Consider the following 15,852-nt stretch of genomic DNA (forward strand, 5'->3'; position numbering starts at 1 on the left):
AGAAGGTGGCGTCATATAGCAAATGCGTTGTCCTGACAACTCCAAAAATCCGAGCTAAAGGTGAGTCGTCAGAGAGCTTAATGTATTTTCATTAATTGATGGACATAGCTAACACTTTTTTTTTTTTTACTGCATCAAAACCTAAATGTGAGCACGTTACACATGAAGCAGTGTTTACGTAGATGGTCTAGCTAGATGCTAAACCTAGCGTCAACGCGGCTAGCTAAATGCTATGCATTTTCCTATTACAGTCCACCTGTAACTTCTCCGTAAAATCATTCAACTATTATTTAAGACCAAATTCAGTTTAAGTGTCGTACATGGCACGTCACAATAGCCGTGTGAACAAGATAAACGAAGGCACTTCATAGAACAGTTCCATCCTTGTAATTTTAGCATTCAAATCAGTTTTTGAACCCGTCCTTTTCTCATTGAATTAATCACATCACAACTAATCTAGTTTTCCCTACTTATGTGACGTGTATATAATATTTTGGTTTATATCACGATATAGAGGACTTAAGTACAAAAACCCCACTGGTACACAGACTATCAGTTTCGATTGATTCTTTTAGATTAGCAATATTATTGTGGCTGTAGTTTGTTGTGCCTATTGGGTCAGAGCGTGCGCTGTTGACTATTGCAAATGGCCTTTTTTTTTTTTTTTTTCCCTGATCAATGGGTCACAAGAGGACACAATGCCAGAGGTGAAACCCGTGTTCAGAGAAGTTCTGCCGAAACAAGGTTTGTATCTCTGCATTTAAGATTTACAATACACACACATTTGGTTCACACTAACATGACTGAGAAGATTGTATATGCAAAAAAAAAAAAAGTTATGTAAATGTAGTGACACTGCAAGAAATTTGATTCACAGTAGAGAGCAACAATGACACTACAAATGATGAATTTGCTGTACATGTTGCTGGCTGATTTTGTCATCACAGGGCAGCTTTCCATGGAAGATGTCCCTACCATGGTTCTATGTAAGCCCAAACTGCTCCCACTCAAGTCAGTCACACTTGAGAAGCTGGAGAAGATGCAGCTGGAGGCTCAAGAGGCTGTCAAACAACAAGAACATACCATAAAGGAGTAGCAGCAATAGACAGCTGTGGCTGATTCTCTCCATCAGAGACCTTTGAATTTAACAGGAATCACATTTGTTCGGTACAAACCAACCAGCAATGAAATACCATTTTGAATGCTTTCTTGAGTATTGGATGGATTGGAGGGAGGATGACAAATGTAATGTTATTTGCAACTAAATCTTGTGTTTTTAGTGTCATTTATAACCTGAGTGTGTCTTCAGCTCTGAATATTTGATATGTTGACATTCGTCATATTGTAACAAAAAAAAAAAAGTGATTAAACGGAGACTGAATATTTGATATGTTGACATTCGTCATATTGTAACAAAAAAAGTGATTAAACGGAGAAATGCATGGTAAATCACATATACAGTATGCAATTGATATAAAAATAAACTCTTAACGCCACTTCTTGGAACCTGAATCGACCAATAATAAAAGAAAATGACTCACACAGCACAGAAAGAGCAGCCAGTAAGGGGGGGGGGGGAGGCAGTATTGCATATAACAAACATAGTCTCCTTTATTTTCCGTACATATTATAAAGCTCTTGAAACAAAGCAGTCGCATGTACAAACAGTTGCCTCCTAGAACACACAAAAGGTGTGGCAGTGAACTCCATTGAATACAATTCATCATAACATGGAATGACTGACACAGAGGTATGGCACTTTCTGGGGTAGCTTATGTTATTGTTTATGCTTAAACAAGGGAGGAAACCATCTAAAGAACTTCAGTTTCAAAAGTGCATTTTTTCCCACTACTAGTTAGGAAAAATGCAAGTAAAAAAGTACCGGAGCGTTAAAAGCGCTTCTCTTTAGCTTTCAGTTTTGATGAGACCCCCGTCTCCCTCGCTGACAAATCTCTTGCGACCCCTGACAGGAGAAATAAACATTCAGAAGTTGTGTACATGTTTATGTTTTAATAATTTGGCAAAGGAGTGTGCACTTACCTACAGGGGCAAAGATCTCTTAACTTTACATCAATGATTCCCATATTAAAGCTCTTTTCAACAAACTGCTCAAGGATGAAGTACGCACGAGGAACATCTATGTTAATTTCAGCTATGTCCATATAAACTCTTTCATAGCCCTAAGGAAGAAGAAGAAGAAAAAAAAAACATTGAGTAAAACAATGTCCATTACATATCTGAAACAGGTGGCATCTTACCCTTCTCATTTGGTCCACAGTGATGATGGAGGACACAGAGAGTGACTTAAGAAGCTGCAGAACCATTTTGAATGTCTTCTCTCCCTTGGATTCAAGTACCATTACTATAGCCTTAAAGAAATAAGTCAAATACTGAGCCAGGTCTGTTGGTAGCTGACTGCGCATGCAGACTGACTTACCTCATAGACAAACTCATGGTGAAAATGAGGAACCTCCAAATCTCGTAGGCACCTCTCAGCCTCCTTGCTGTCTCCAGATAGGATGTATTCCTTAAGTAGCAGGTTCATCTAACAAAATAAAACAAATGTTTTTGTTTTACCCTGCAACAATGGTCTTCCAGCCATTAAATGTCAACAGCAAAGGGCTCAAAGTGACGATGCAATGATCCGAGGAAGGGTTTTACCTCTTTGACGAGCTGTGTGACAGGTCTCTGTCCCCCGCCTGTGCTCCATTGGTTGTCTACACGAACCCCACCCTTACTCATCTTCAAAAGCACAGCCGCCCGGTCTAGGGCTGCCCTGCAAGATCAATGATTCTTGTGTACTCAAGTAACAACATTAGGTTCACTTCCACAATCCAACACAAGAGCTCTCTAAAAAACAAAACAAGGATGATAATGCCCAGTTTTGATTGACATCAGTGAGAGAAAAGCTCAACAAAATACTACAGAAATCTCTTGACAGTGTAGTTCAACACCACTGAAAACTACAAACAATAATATTGTCTTAAAACTACTGGAAGCACAGGGATGGTAGTAACGCACTACTACATTTACCCTGTTACATTTAAGTAACTTTTTGGATAAATTGTACTTGTCAGACTAATTTTAATGAGAATCAGAATCATCTTTATTTGCCAAGCATGTCCAAAAAACAAGAAATTTGTCTGCGGTAGTTGGAGCCGCTCTAGTACGACAACAGACAGTCAATTGACAGAACACTTTTGAGACAAAGACATTGACAAAAACAGTCACTGAACAATAAAGGGTTGCTAGTTATCTGGTAATGCCGGTCATTTTTTTTTTTTTGACAATTGTGCAAAAAGACCCAGAGTCCTCTATCACTTGGAGCAGTTCGAAAGACTACTATTGCAATAGTCTGGTGCAATGACCATTGTGCAAAGGGCGCCGAGACTTCAAGCGAGTAAGTAGTACGATAATCTAGGACAACGTTGATTGTGCAAATGTTGCAGATACTCCTCAATCAGTGTGCAAATGGAGCAGATGCTACTCTAGCATGAGTGGCCAGTATTGGTCAACAACAGACATGCAAATAGTCCAGCGTGGCGAGACTACTGCAGTGAGTGCACGAGTAATGTATAATTAGCCCCACAGAAATGTGACAACAAACTCAAGTCAAAAAATTGGCAGCATGTTGTAATGGAATTGTAGGTTAGGTGTTTAAGAAGTTGATTGCAAGAGGGAAGAAGCTGTTGGAATGTCTGCTCGTTCTAGTTTGCATTGATCGGTAGCGCCTACCTGAGGGAAGGAGCTGGAAGAGCTGGTAATGCAATATACTTTCTACTTTTGCCTGTGTATTTTTGGTAGGAAGATTGAGATGCCTCCCTTTCACTCTTTGTATTTGTCTCTATCAATCCAAAGTTACCACTAGCGACGTATGACTCCTTTTCACCAATCAAACAAGCCAAGCAGTATCGCAGACAAAGGCCCCACAGAGTTTTATGAGGAAAGTTTTCAAAGTGAGAAATTTACGTGAAGCATGCCAGAAACAATGGCATGCGACTTGCAAGGCACAACACCTCGTTCAGTCTATTTTCCTTAGATAACAAAAAAGAACATTTGTCATGTGTTCTCATCTGTGCCTGCCTAAAAATGTTCACATTTCAGCCTACAAGAACTCCACTTTAAACTTGAGAAAACACGTAGCGTTGTTCTATGTAATGTCTGCCTGGTGAGCATATTAAATAAATAAATATATCAGAATCAGACATTACCCACCAGTTACTCAGTACTTAGTAGTTTTTTGGGTTCCCCCCCACTTGAGTACTTACTTTTAATGAAGTAGTTATTTGGAGGACTACTTTTTACTATTACTTGAGTCATGTTATTATTCAGTAACAGTATGCTACTCGTACAATTTTTGACGAAGCATACTGTATAGTTTTAATCACATACCTTGTGTATTCACAGCCAACTCTGCCTTTGTAGCCCTCAATGTAGCTCTTTGACAATATTTTGTCACAGACAGCACGTGCGATGAACTGGCCCATTAGCTAGGGAACAAGAAAAAGAACATGTTTTCAATAACACAATTTTCATAGAGGCATTAATTATCACCACTTACATGGTTTCCTTAACGTATGAGAATGATGCAACTTTAGGGAGAGCGTTGGAATGAAACGACAGTTAGAATGCATTATTAGGAATCATGCTTGTGTTCTAGGCATGACACGCCCCTGAAAGTATGTGACTTCATTGTGGCAGCGTTGTTATGAATCCCACGGACCCTAACCCACTCTAATCCTAAACCACCTTAACCCCAACCCTAGCCTTAAACCAAAGCATTATGGGGCCAATTTTGCAAATGCGTAACCCGAGCCACAAATGCATAACCAGATTCACATATCTGTGAAATAAATTTCCCAATACATAGGTTGATCTGTAAATGTGTGATCTATAAATATTGGGCCTCTAGATTGAATGTGATCTTGCACGTGACGTTTGCTACATTCTTGCCGCAGATGATCCACAAATGCTTGCAGTGATTTGCAAATGCGAGTGGGGACTTGTGTGTCCCTCCATATCATACCACCAGGGGACGCAAGCACCAAAAACATTGCCCACTGCTGACTGGGCCTTGACGACATAGACAGCTACAGATGCCATAGGTCACATCCCATCTAGAGGCCCGATATTTACATGTCACACATTTTGAGATCAACATACGCATTTGCAAATTTATTTCACAGATTGTGAATCCGGCTACGCATTTGAGACTCTGGTTACGCATTTGCAAATGGTTTTGCCACAATAATGATCCCATACATAAACTTCTTTGTTTTGATTTTGTACCCATGTGACACGTATTTGGAATGGTCATCTCATTGCATCTGTGTAACCTGCCTTTCCCGCAATGCGGGAGCCAATCACGTTGCAGTGGGGCGTGTCGTGCCTAGAACATTGGGATTCTTAATAATGCAGTAAGAACACCTGAGGTTGTCGTCTTTTATGTGCATCATTTCTTTCATGTTTAAAGACTACACGGGGAGCCATTTTATTATGTGTCCATGTTAGGCTGCTGAGTGATAGTTGCGTTCAATAAAATGAAGGTTCAGATAATGAGATAATGTCATGTTCCTGATTTGTGGATGACTCAGAAATGTGCAAGTTACTGTGCCTTTTTTGAGATAAGCATTAAAATGATGCAACTTGTCCTCTATCAATCTATTTCTACGCATCTGTATCTGGAGATTGCCATATGCTATGACGCATTAACCAGCATTGTCCTCAGTTTTTTTATATGCTATTTCAAGTCATAAATGGGTTAGTGTTCTGACTCACAGTTCTGAGGTTCATGTTTTGAATCTGCGCTCAGGGCTTCTTGTGTGAAGTTTGCATTTTCTCTCTGTGCTTGATGGGTAATTCCTGGGTACTCCGGTTACCCGAAACGTTCCCAAAACATGCACGTAACCCCAAATGCATGCATTGAAGACTTAATTGTACATAGGTGTGAATAAAATGTAAATAGTTTTTGGTATATATGTGCCCTGCGTTTGGCTGGCGACCATTCCAGGGAGTACCTCACCTCTCGCCCAAAGTCTGCTGAGGTAGGCTCTAGCTCACCTGCAACTCTAATGAGGGCAAGCGCTATAGAAAATAGATGGATGTTCTAAGAGAGAACTGAAATGTCATGCAGTTTCTACTGGTGAAAAAAACACCCCCATAACACACAACATAAGAATGGTGTCATAGGCATGTGTGTGTGTGTGTGTGTGTGTGTGTGTGCTTGTTTACAGTTGTGTAGGCGTGTGATTTTCAGTCATCGAAAAAGCTGGCTTTGTTGCTCTGGCATCCACAAAGCATGCACTCAGCACAGTGACTATTGTTCCTGTACAGAAGAGAGGCAGTTCACTCTCCATATGGTGCTGGCTTGACTGGCTGCTGCAAGAAGAACAAAAACGCAACGCGTGCGTGTGTGCGTGCATGCGTGAATTTCAGAAAGGCAGAGGGATACAGAGGGAGGCTATAAACACACACAGATCTGTGAGAAAGAACCAGTGAGACCAACTAAGACAGAGAGGGAGGAGTAATGGGGTGAGGGCCACTAATTGAGTGCTCTGCTGAGTTTGCATTTTTACTGCACAGCCAAGACAGTAGCCACAGATATCATCTGAAAGGACATGCACACACACTTCTTAACAATATGCATGAACAAAATGTTTGAAATATAAGACTAAATAATAATAATTAAAAAAAAAAAATTACAATAAAAAAATATGACCTAGCATTACTCACTTACGCTGCAAGGATTTGAATATATTTGCTCCAGTCAAATACTGTGTGGAACCTCCAAAATCAAATCCCACAAAAGTGTTATTATTCTGGATGCCTCAGAAGTTAAACAAAGAAAACGCCTGGAGGATTAACTCATACATGCAAATAAGTCGCCTTTCGGCCAAATTCGCCGTTATGAAGTCAAAATAGGCCATTTACGTGAATCATATAGATGCAATGAGTTTTTCCAGGGGGCGGGGGCGTCGCCGTCGTCAAAGGCTGTTTCGTACTTCTTTAACGATGGCAGCTAGATCCATTCCACACATCCACACACAGATGGAACTGTTACTCCGCGGCGGACTAACATGGGAGCGCATTGGCCTGAGGTTCCGTCTGTCACAGGAGTTGACGAGGGCAGAAAAACCACTTTCGCCGCTTCTGCTGTTAAGAAATAACGGTACTTTTACTCCTTTACAACGATCTAAATGTCTCTCGCTACTTTTATTTATCACTTATTGCTTATTTATCAATTATTTCGTGCGCGAGACTACGACTTCGACTGCCGCATCGGGCGCTGTTTGCGCCAATCCAGTTGAAAGCGCTAGTGACGTTCAAGTCTCGTTCGCCAATCAAACGACAAAAGAAAGTCACATGACCTCACACGACGTCTTCCATTGGGCTTCGCGGGCATAGGTATAGGAGTGGATAAGCCAGCCTGGCTGATCGACGTGCCTACATGGCGATCGTGTTGGGAAAGTCGTTATTACCATGAAGGCAACGGCGCGCTACTCTTGTTTACATTTAGACGAACAAAAACAACAGCTTTCATGTATTGTAGTATTTGTTTGGCACTGTCTGCCCAAACGTGGATATTTCAGGTCACTTATATCTTGAGAAAACACCGTGCAGTAAATTGCAGATGTTTTCTCACTCACACACACACACACACACACACACACACACAGCAGCAGCAGCATCAGAATTTGTACATTTTATTTGTTTTAATTGATGTTTATGCTGTGGTTAAACAAATAAAATAAATAAATAAATCAGAAGTTACTCTTTACTCAGTACTTGAGTAATTATTTTACTGTGTACTTTTTACTCTTAAGTTTTTGGAGGACTACTTTTTAGTTTCACATTATTTTTAAGTAACAGTACTCTTACTTGAGTACAATATTTGGCTACTCTACCAACCTCTGGAGCGGACATCCTCTATTGGTACTCTTACGTTTAAGCAACATTTTTGCTCATCAGATCAGCCAGTGTTGTATTAGTTGTACTGGTCGTTTGTATTTTCGCGTTGAGGTGCTGCGGGTCCTGGTCCTGGTTGTGGTCCCAGCGGAACTGCGAAGAACATGTAACATCGGCGACAAGAGCTGATCTGCTAGTACATCTTATATTAATTAGGAAACGTGGCTACAATTATCTAATTAGTTTACGGGTGTTAATGTTAGATGTATTAATCGACGGCGCAGTGTTAGGGATTATGTCACAACACAGAATGAACTAACTTCAAATTCAGAAATGGCCAATAAAAACAGAAAAATATGTACTTAATATTTTCCTGGAGGAAGCATTTGGGATTAGCCTTCGAAGTTGGTAATTGTGAAAAAGTTGGTAATTGTGAAAAATGAAGTGAGACAATGATTTTAGTCAATTCCTTTCCAGAATGAGAGCGCTTAAAGAGGATGATAATCATGCGGCACAGCTTGAAGCAGGCATTAGGTGCAGGTGGAGCTGGGCCTGGCTCAAGTTGGAGGCCAAAACAAAAAAGCAAAGAAATGAGGCAAATTTAATTTGAATCTTAAATTTGTACATCAGCGGGACGGTGAACGACTGGTTCACAGTTCTGAGGACCTGGGTTCAAATCTATGTGCCCTGCGATTGGCTGGCAACCAGTTCAGGCTGTACCCTGCCTCCTGCCCGATGATAGCTGGGATGGGCTCCAGCAATCCCGTGACCCTAGTGAGGAGAAGCGGCTAAGAAAATGGATGGATGGATGGATGGATGAATGAATTTGTACATCAACATGTGCTTGAGCGGTGTAAATAAGTTTTTCTTTTTTTTGCCTTATTGTACTCTTCAGAGTCTTCCAGATTGCTTAATTTATGTTAAAATTATCTGCCGGGGCCCAGGGGATCCCCCTCAGACCACCACTAGTTTGTCTGTTTGTTTTTTGTCACCTTTTTCATGCCTTTGGTGTTTGCATGTCTGTTAACTGCAGTTTTTCATTGGCTTATTTAGTGATGTGACCTCTAAATGACGTGTGTGATACCACCGAAGTGAAAATGTAACTTAGTGCGACATAGGAAAGTGCCTGTCTCACTACAATATGAGCATAAAATAGCATGTAGGTGATAGCATAATAGCTCATGACCAGCATGAAAATGAACAGAAGCTTTTTGTTCCCTCTCAATTTTGAGTCCATCAAGAATGAGTAGTTTTGCTTTTAGCTTTTACAGTGGACCCCCTGCATATTCGTGATTCGGCACCTGCAGTTTCACCTATTTGCGGATTTCCCCCCCAATTTTTTTTCTTATATATTTTCCTCCCCCCATCCCCCGCAAGAAGCGGGGTTCAAATGTTACTAGAAAAATTACCTGTTCCATTAATAAAGGTTTTATGATGGGGACTGTTTGAGCCTGTAATAAATTCCATTTACATTATTTACTGTATAAGCAGCATCACAGTACAGATTACTGCGTGTTCACCTTGTTTCTAGTCTAAGTACGATTTAGTGACAAATGTCAATGTTTACTATATGGGTTTGCATTTTTAAATTGAAAACCCTAAATCCATCAATGAATGAAGGTTTTAGATACGTCACTATAACCCGTTTCCCATGAGCTGGTGCCACTGCTAATTCAGAACTAGAACTAAAATTATCACCGGTTGTTAGTTTATTTTACAGTGAAATCAGCCACGTGGAGCTCACAAAAATACTTGCCCCTAGCACTAACATTGTACTGGTTCAGAGTAAATGTTCTTATTACGTCCTAAATAGAGACGCATTGTATGACGTGCAGATGTTATACAGTATGGGTGACGTGGCTCTGGGTTGGCTCTCTACCAGCGTGAAGCCAAACAGTGGAGATGCACAAGTTGAAACAAACCAGCACTGACACCAGAATAGTGTAAAGGAGGTTAAATGACAGAAACACTCACCTGCGGGGCTCCAGGTGTGTCCAGCACCAGATCTGGAAGCTCTCGGAGGAGTTTATCAAAGGACTTCTCCAAATCACTGCGTAATAAGACGGGCCCACAAAGATCAGCCAGCAGCCTGGAGGTCAGCTCCCGCTGGCTGGCCTTGGCCTCCAGGGCCAACGACACAGCCAGCGAGGGCACTTCGCTTCTCATGGGCCCCAGGTTAAGATCTGCTAGCAGCTCCTTCATGAGGAGGGAGATGTAAACACTAACTGTTAGCTCATGTCTTTATACTTATTCAAAGATGGTGCTCCTCATGCTTACCACCACTTCATTTTTGTCTCCATGTTCAAAGTACTCCTGCACGATGGGCGTGACAGTCTTCTCAAAGTCCTTCTCATCCAGCGGAGGGACCACAGTCTCATACACGCAGTTTTCCTGGCAAAATATTCCAGAGCCCATGCTCACAATATATTTGGACCTTTTTATTTGCTTTTATTTACTCTGCTGTCTGAAGCCAGGTCAGCATTGCAAATAAGAATCTGTTCGGAATTGTTTTTACCTGTATGAATAAAGGTTCAATAAATATTTGTGTTACAATATATATAATAACCATGTAAGAGCTGTCTGAAAAATTCAGCTTTAATAAAGACAGTGGTCAGTTGCGATTGACACATAGGCAGTCATTCATGCATCATTACTATTAAGCATTAATAAACATCATTGAATGTGTAATTAATCAGACACAGGTTGCATGTTTTTCCACACTTAAATGTTTCCCATCACCGAACAAATTTAAATTAGTCAAAGACAGCAGAAGTAAACAAAAAAATTCAGTTTTTAAATTAAGATTATTATTATGAAGGGGAAAAAAATTAAAACCTACATGATCCAGTTTGAAAACGTAGCTCCAATGTAGCTGAATTACAAATATTCTGCAAAGATTAGTGGGCCAAAATTCCTCCACAGCGCTGTAAGAGACTCATTGCAAGTTATCGCAAACGCTTGACAGCAGTTGTTGCTGCCAAGGGTGGCCCAACCAGTTATTGGGTTTAGGGGGCAATCACTTTTTCACATATGGTCATGTAGATTTTGATTTTCTTCCCCTTAATAATAAAAAAACATAATAACTGCAATTTGTGTTTACTTGTGTTGTCTTTGACTAATATTTAAATGTGTTTAATGATGGGAAACATTTAAATGTGAAAAACATGCAAAAATATATATATATTTTTTTTTTAAATCAGTAAGTCGAACACTTTTTCCACACCACTTGAGATCAACTGTGTAGGCAGTACCTGAGCTTCATCATAGTTTGGATCTTTCTCATCGACTTGCTCTGGTTCATACACTTCACCGGATCTGCCCCACACACCTTTGCCTCCAGCCCCACCTATGGACAAAATTTAAGCACAAAGCCTGAAATCAAAGCCAATGATGTAAAATGGTATAATGATTTATATGCCCGCGTGTAGTGGTTTGTAGACATGAGACTGTAATTGTAAAAAGGAAAAAAGTAGGAGCATGTGACTGGATTTGGGTGACTGTCCATGAAGTGTCTGTAATGGTCCCTGGAAAAAAAAAAAAAAACCTAAGAAGACTTTTACTTCAAACATAAAAACTGTTATATGGGATGATGTCATGTAACAAAGCACTGTGATGAAGAGACACATTATGCTGATTTAAATCCAGACCATCTTTAAGATCAACAAAGTTTTTCTTACACTTCAGATGAAAAAGATTTGCTTGTGAGCCACCCAGGCTCAAGAACAAGACCAGTTCCAGATAAATCCCATTTGCAAGGGGTTAGGGGTCTGCTCTACACCAGTTCTTTGGTCCATATGGTGTTGTGGAGAATGTGTACATGCACCAACAGATTGTGGACACTTTGCAAAGATGTTTAGCGAAGCAGCTTGTGTGCCAAGCTCTAATGGACATCTCGCTATATTTAGCCCAGCTGGTTATGTGAGCACGTTTCACTCCGTCCGTGCACTTTATTGCATTTAAACTGTTAAAGCAGGCGAGCGCAGACCTCAAAATTCCAAGTATGGCTAGCTAGTCTATCACTTCAGAAGTTGAATTTGTTATCAATTCAGTGCAGAGAGAAATTGTCTTTTATTCAAACTAGCAGGAACATTAATGATATGCAATTACAGGAAAAACCCTGAGTATGTTTATTGATATTTACTCTAAGGTTTGTGGGGGGGGAAAAGATCCCTCTAAGATTGCACATCTCATTTCAGTTTTTCTCCAAATTCCAGGAGGAGCAACCTCAACTAGATTATGAGAAGAGGATGAAAAGAATGTAAAGTACTGGTGTGTGACTCAGATTTTGTTTCACTAACTTGCTGATACGCGTTTCATGTTTGTGATTCTTCCATCCATTTTCTATAGTGCTTGTCCTCATTATGGTTGCCAGCCAATCACAGGGCATATACTTTATAGACAAAAAAAAAAAATCACTCAGTCACATTCACACCTATAGAGAATTTTGAGTCTTCAATGAACCAAATATGCATATTTTTGGAATGTGGGAGGAAGCAGGAGCACCTGGACAAAACCCATGCAAGCATGAGGAGAACATGGAAACTCAACATATGGACATGAATTTGGGATTCAAAGCCAGAGCTTCAGAACTTTGAGGGAGAAGTGCTCGCCACTAGTTGACCGTGCTGCTGCAGTTAAGACTTTTTTTTCTTGTTTTTTTGTAAATTCCCCAAAACTTCTGTATGTAATATGAAACTGAAAAAAAAAATAAAATAAAAATAAATTAAAAAAAAAAAAAAAAAAAAGCTAAAGCAGTACTGTAATTTCCCGTGTATAATACACACCCCCATCGTTGACCTCAAAATTCTGGAAAACCCGTCTACCTATGTATAATGCATTTCTACAATGCATGATTTTGCTTCTACCCATGTGATCAAAACATGAACTATTATCTGTATTTTGTTAGTTTTTTTTCTCAAATAATTATTCTGAAGTTAATCACTTTATTTGACCATACTTTTTCTTATTTACCTGCTCTTATTTTGAAATTCACAGCCCTACTTTTATTTAGTAAATGAGAAAATATACAGCTGCGCTCATGTTTGAATACCCAGTCAGAATTTGTAAGTTGCGTACAATTCTTTAAAGAAAGCATGAAGGACCAGGGGAAACACCTTTAATTTTATTTTAATGGTTTTCAAATTAAAAGGTCAAGCATTTCAGGAAAGCATTATCATGAAACAAAACATAACCGTAAAGAAATTAATGGCTACACCTTTTTAACCACTAGGTGGCGGTGGCATATTACAATGAAAGTGTACACCTTTTTATAACCTCTAGGTGGCACTGGCATTTTGGAACGAAAGTGTACAGCTTTTTCGTAATCACTAGATGGCGGCATACACTTATAAAATATGAAAGTTTTTTTTCATTTGCCCCTATATCCATGTATAATGCGCACTATTGACTTTTTACAATTTTTTGCGGGACAAAATGCACATTATACATGAGAAATTATTATACTACACCAGTGTAATATTAGTAATAGTTTTGTCGTGTGACCATGTGTCATCACTTATCAAAGTTGAGAGAGTATCATTATTGATGTCTATTTGGTTTGCAGTTAACTTCTTTTCACACTTCTTTCTACACCCTTAAAAAGTGAGATGCCTAAGGAGCATCTGCAACATGAATTTATAACTTTGTCACTCAGCTCAAAAACGAGTGCTTTGTCGAGTTCTGTCTTCATATAAAGTGGTTAACTTCGGAAAATGTTTTTGCATGCAAAAATACATCACAATACCTTGTTTAAAACATGAGACACTTATGTCACATTAAATATTCAAAGCAACGTCACTATTTGTTTGGAGGATAACCAATTTATGTTCCCTCAGGCGACAACAACCATTGATCACAAATGTTTCCTGGCATATTGAATAGTTATTGTTGTCACTTATTATTTAACATTTTGTCTTACCTTTCTTTGGCAGTCCTCTGCCTTTGCCCAGTCTGGACCTTCTGTCCAGCAGCTTGCTTTTGGGGCTGGTGGGGGCCACCGCTGTCCCCCTGACCAGATCGCCATTATCACTAAGGGAGTCCCCCCTGCCAGAATCCCTGGATGAGTTCTTTCTGAGCCTCCGCTTGGCCTTGGCCTTGAGACGTGCCTCTTGGATGCTGCTGCTTGACGACAACAGCCAGTTGCCATTGATCTCGTTGTTGATGTTCTTGTTGACGATGAGCGCTCCACCATTGCTTTCATCTTCAGACAAAAAGGAGTCACTCACATTGTCGGCCTCTGTTGAGTTAAAAAAATATTTGATTAAATACAACATGGAACGACCGAGGCAAACAAGAGTGTTCTACTTGGTGTCAACCAGTGGAGACGCTTGCTGGTTCAGTCTCAACGACATTGTGTTTAAAGAAGACCATGTCATAATCCATCCATTTTTTACACCGTATGTCCTCATTAGGGTTTTGGGTAAGCCTATCCCTGCTGACTTTGGGTAAGAAGTCAATTGCAGGACACATGAAGACAAACAACCATCCGCATTCTCACCAATGTTCAATTTAGAATCTTCAATTAACCCAACTTCAATTACCCTAAAATGATTGTACCGGTAGTGTAGTAGTACAAGCTGTGTGTGTGTTAGATGTGGCCAGTGCCCCAATACCCCTAGCCCCAATACATATAAAATAGGACAGTTGTGTCAGGAAGGGCAACCGCTGTAAAAACGGTCCCAAACAAAGCATGCAATTGGATCGCTGTGGAGACTCCTGATGGGTCAAGCTGAAGTCAAAACAAAAAACATATGACAAACATGAATCTTTTTGGAACATGGGGGGGGGATAAGTACCAGGAGAAAACCCAAGCAAGCACAAGGAGAACATGTAAACGCCATACAGGAAGGGAGGGTTTGAATCTCGAACCTCACAACTGTGAAACAAGACGTGCTAACCACTAGGCCAGTGTGCCTGACATGACATCTTTCTATTTTTAATCCATTTGTTACATAGCGTTTCATATTTGACTATGCAATGATTAAGATTACATCATACAATTATATGAGTGACGTTTATTTAAAAAAAAGAAAAAGAAAAAAACAGAAATACAGTCCAGTAACACGTCTGCACAGGTGTCAATTGAACAGCAATTTAGGAAATTAGGTTTGAAAAAACAAAAAGACATGCCAAACCCAGCATTATGATCATTGTATCTGCTTGTATAAATGATTAATTCTGCAAGAAATAAAAACTAAGTGGACCACTTCCACTCAACCCCCCCCGATTAGACACAGCTGATGATGCACTTAAAATGGCTCGGAATGGCTCACACTCACCGACGGGGTTCGAGTTGAGCCAGGCCTCGCAGTCAGCTGCCATGTCCGACAACAGGAACTAGATGTTGCAACGGCAAAAGAAGATTTAGTGGAAACCTGTAATGTCCAAGAGCAGAATGTAGGCATTAGACGGAAAAACATGCCCGGACACGAACCAACACAACAGAGGCCCACCCCCACTGTTTCCTTCATTCAAAGTCCCACTGTTGATCAACAATGGCTAGCAGTAGCATAGCATGACTGACTGTTCACTGACAAGTGGGAGAAATAGAAACACTACATTGACCAGAGCTAAAGCAATAATACGAATGCTAGATACGTAAAATGCAGCTTGCCCCCTGTGTAGCAGACACGTCGTTTAAAATGACGAGGAATGTTAACGTAATTAAATTACCAACTAACGCGTCTGTCAGTGCATATAATGGACCGACTTTTAAAAATTATTCCTAACAATGCATTAAAACATGCTTTTTTTAACGCGTTATGGCGTGTAAATTTTCTCGATAACTCACAAATGAATCAGTGGTCGTCTGCTGTGTTCAAGCTCTGTTCTGACTTGAACTACGTCTGCGTTTTGTCTGCCCAGCAACTCCACCACGTAGCCCTTTGTTTTGCTCTGATTGGCCGATGGAGGCGGGGGTTTTAAAACACCTCAGCCAATGGTAATGCA

At 40.2% G+C, this 15,852-nt stretch overlaps 1 protein-coding gene across 1 annotated transcript; it reads right to left on the reverse strand.

Annotated features, from left to right (window-relative positions):
• Positions 1-1,570: 1,570 nt before the first annotated feature.
• On the reverse strand, positions 1,571-15,761 carry pdcd4b (programmed cell death 4b). The gene is made up of 12 exons (XM_061679807.1): positions 15,695-15,761; positions 15,183-15,278; positions 13,823-14,140; positions 11,157-11,251; positions 10,183-10,296; positions 9,880-10,101; positions 4,393-4,490; positions 2,662-2,776; positions 2,438-2,545; positions 2,259-2,369; positions 2,041-2,180; positions 1,571-1,963 (listed from the first exon to the last, which is right to left on the reverse strand). The coding sequence occupies exons 2-12, from the start codon at positions 15,223-15,225 to the stop codon at positions 1,906-1,908; spliced, it is 1,422 nt and encodes a 473-aa protein (XP_061535791.1). The 5' UTR covers positions 15,226-15,278; positions 15,695-15,761; the 3' UTR covers positions 1,571-1,905.
• Between the last annotated feature and the right edge of the window lie 91 nt (positions 15,762-15,852).

This window comes from Phycodurus eques, chromosome 6 (genome assembly GCF_024500275.1).
Source record: "Phycodurus eques isolate BA_2022a chromosome 6, UOR_Pequ_1.1, whole genome shotgun sequence".
NCBI classification, from domain to species: Eukaryota; Metazoa; Chordata; class Actinopteri; order Syngnathiformes; family Syngnathidae; genus Phycodurus; species Phycodurus eques.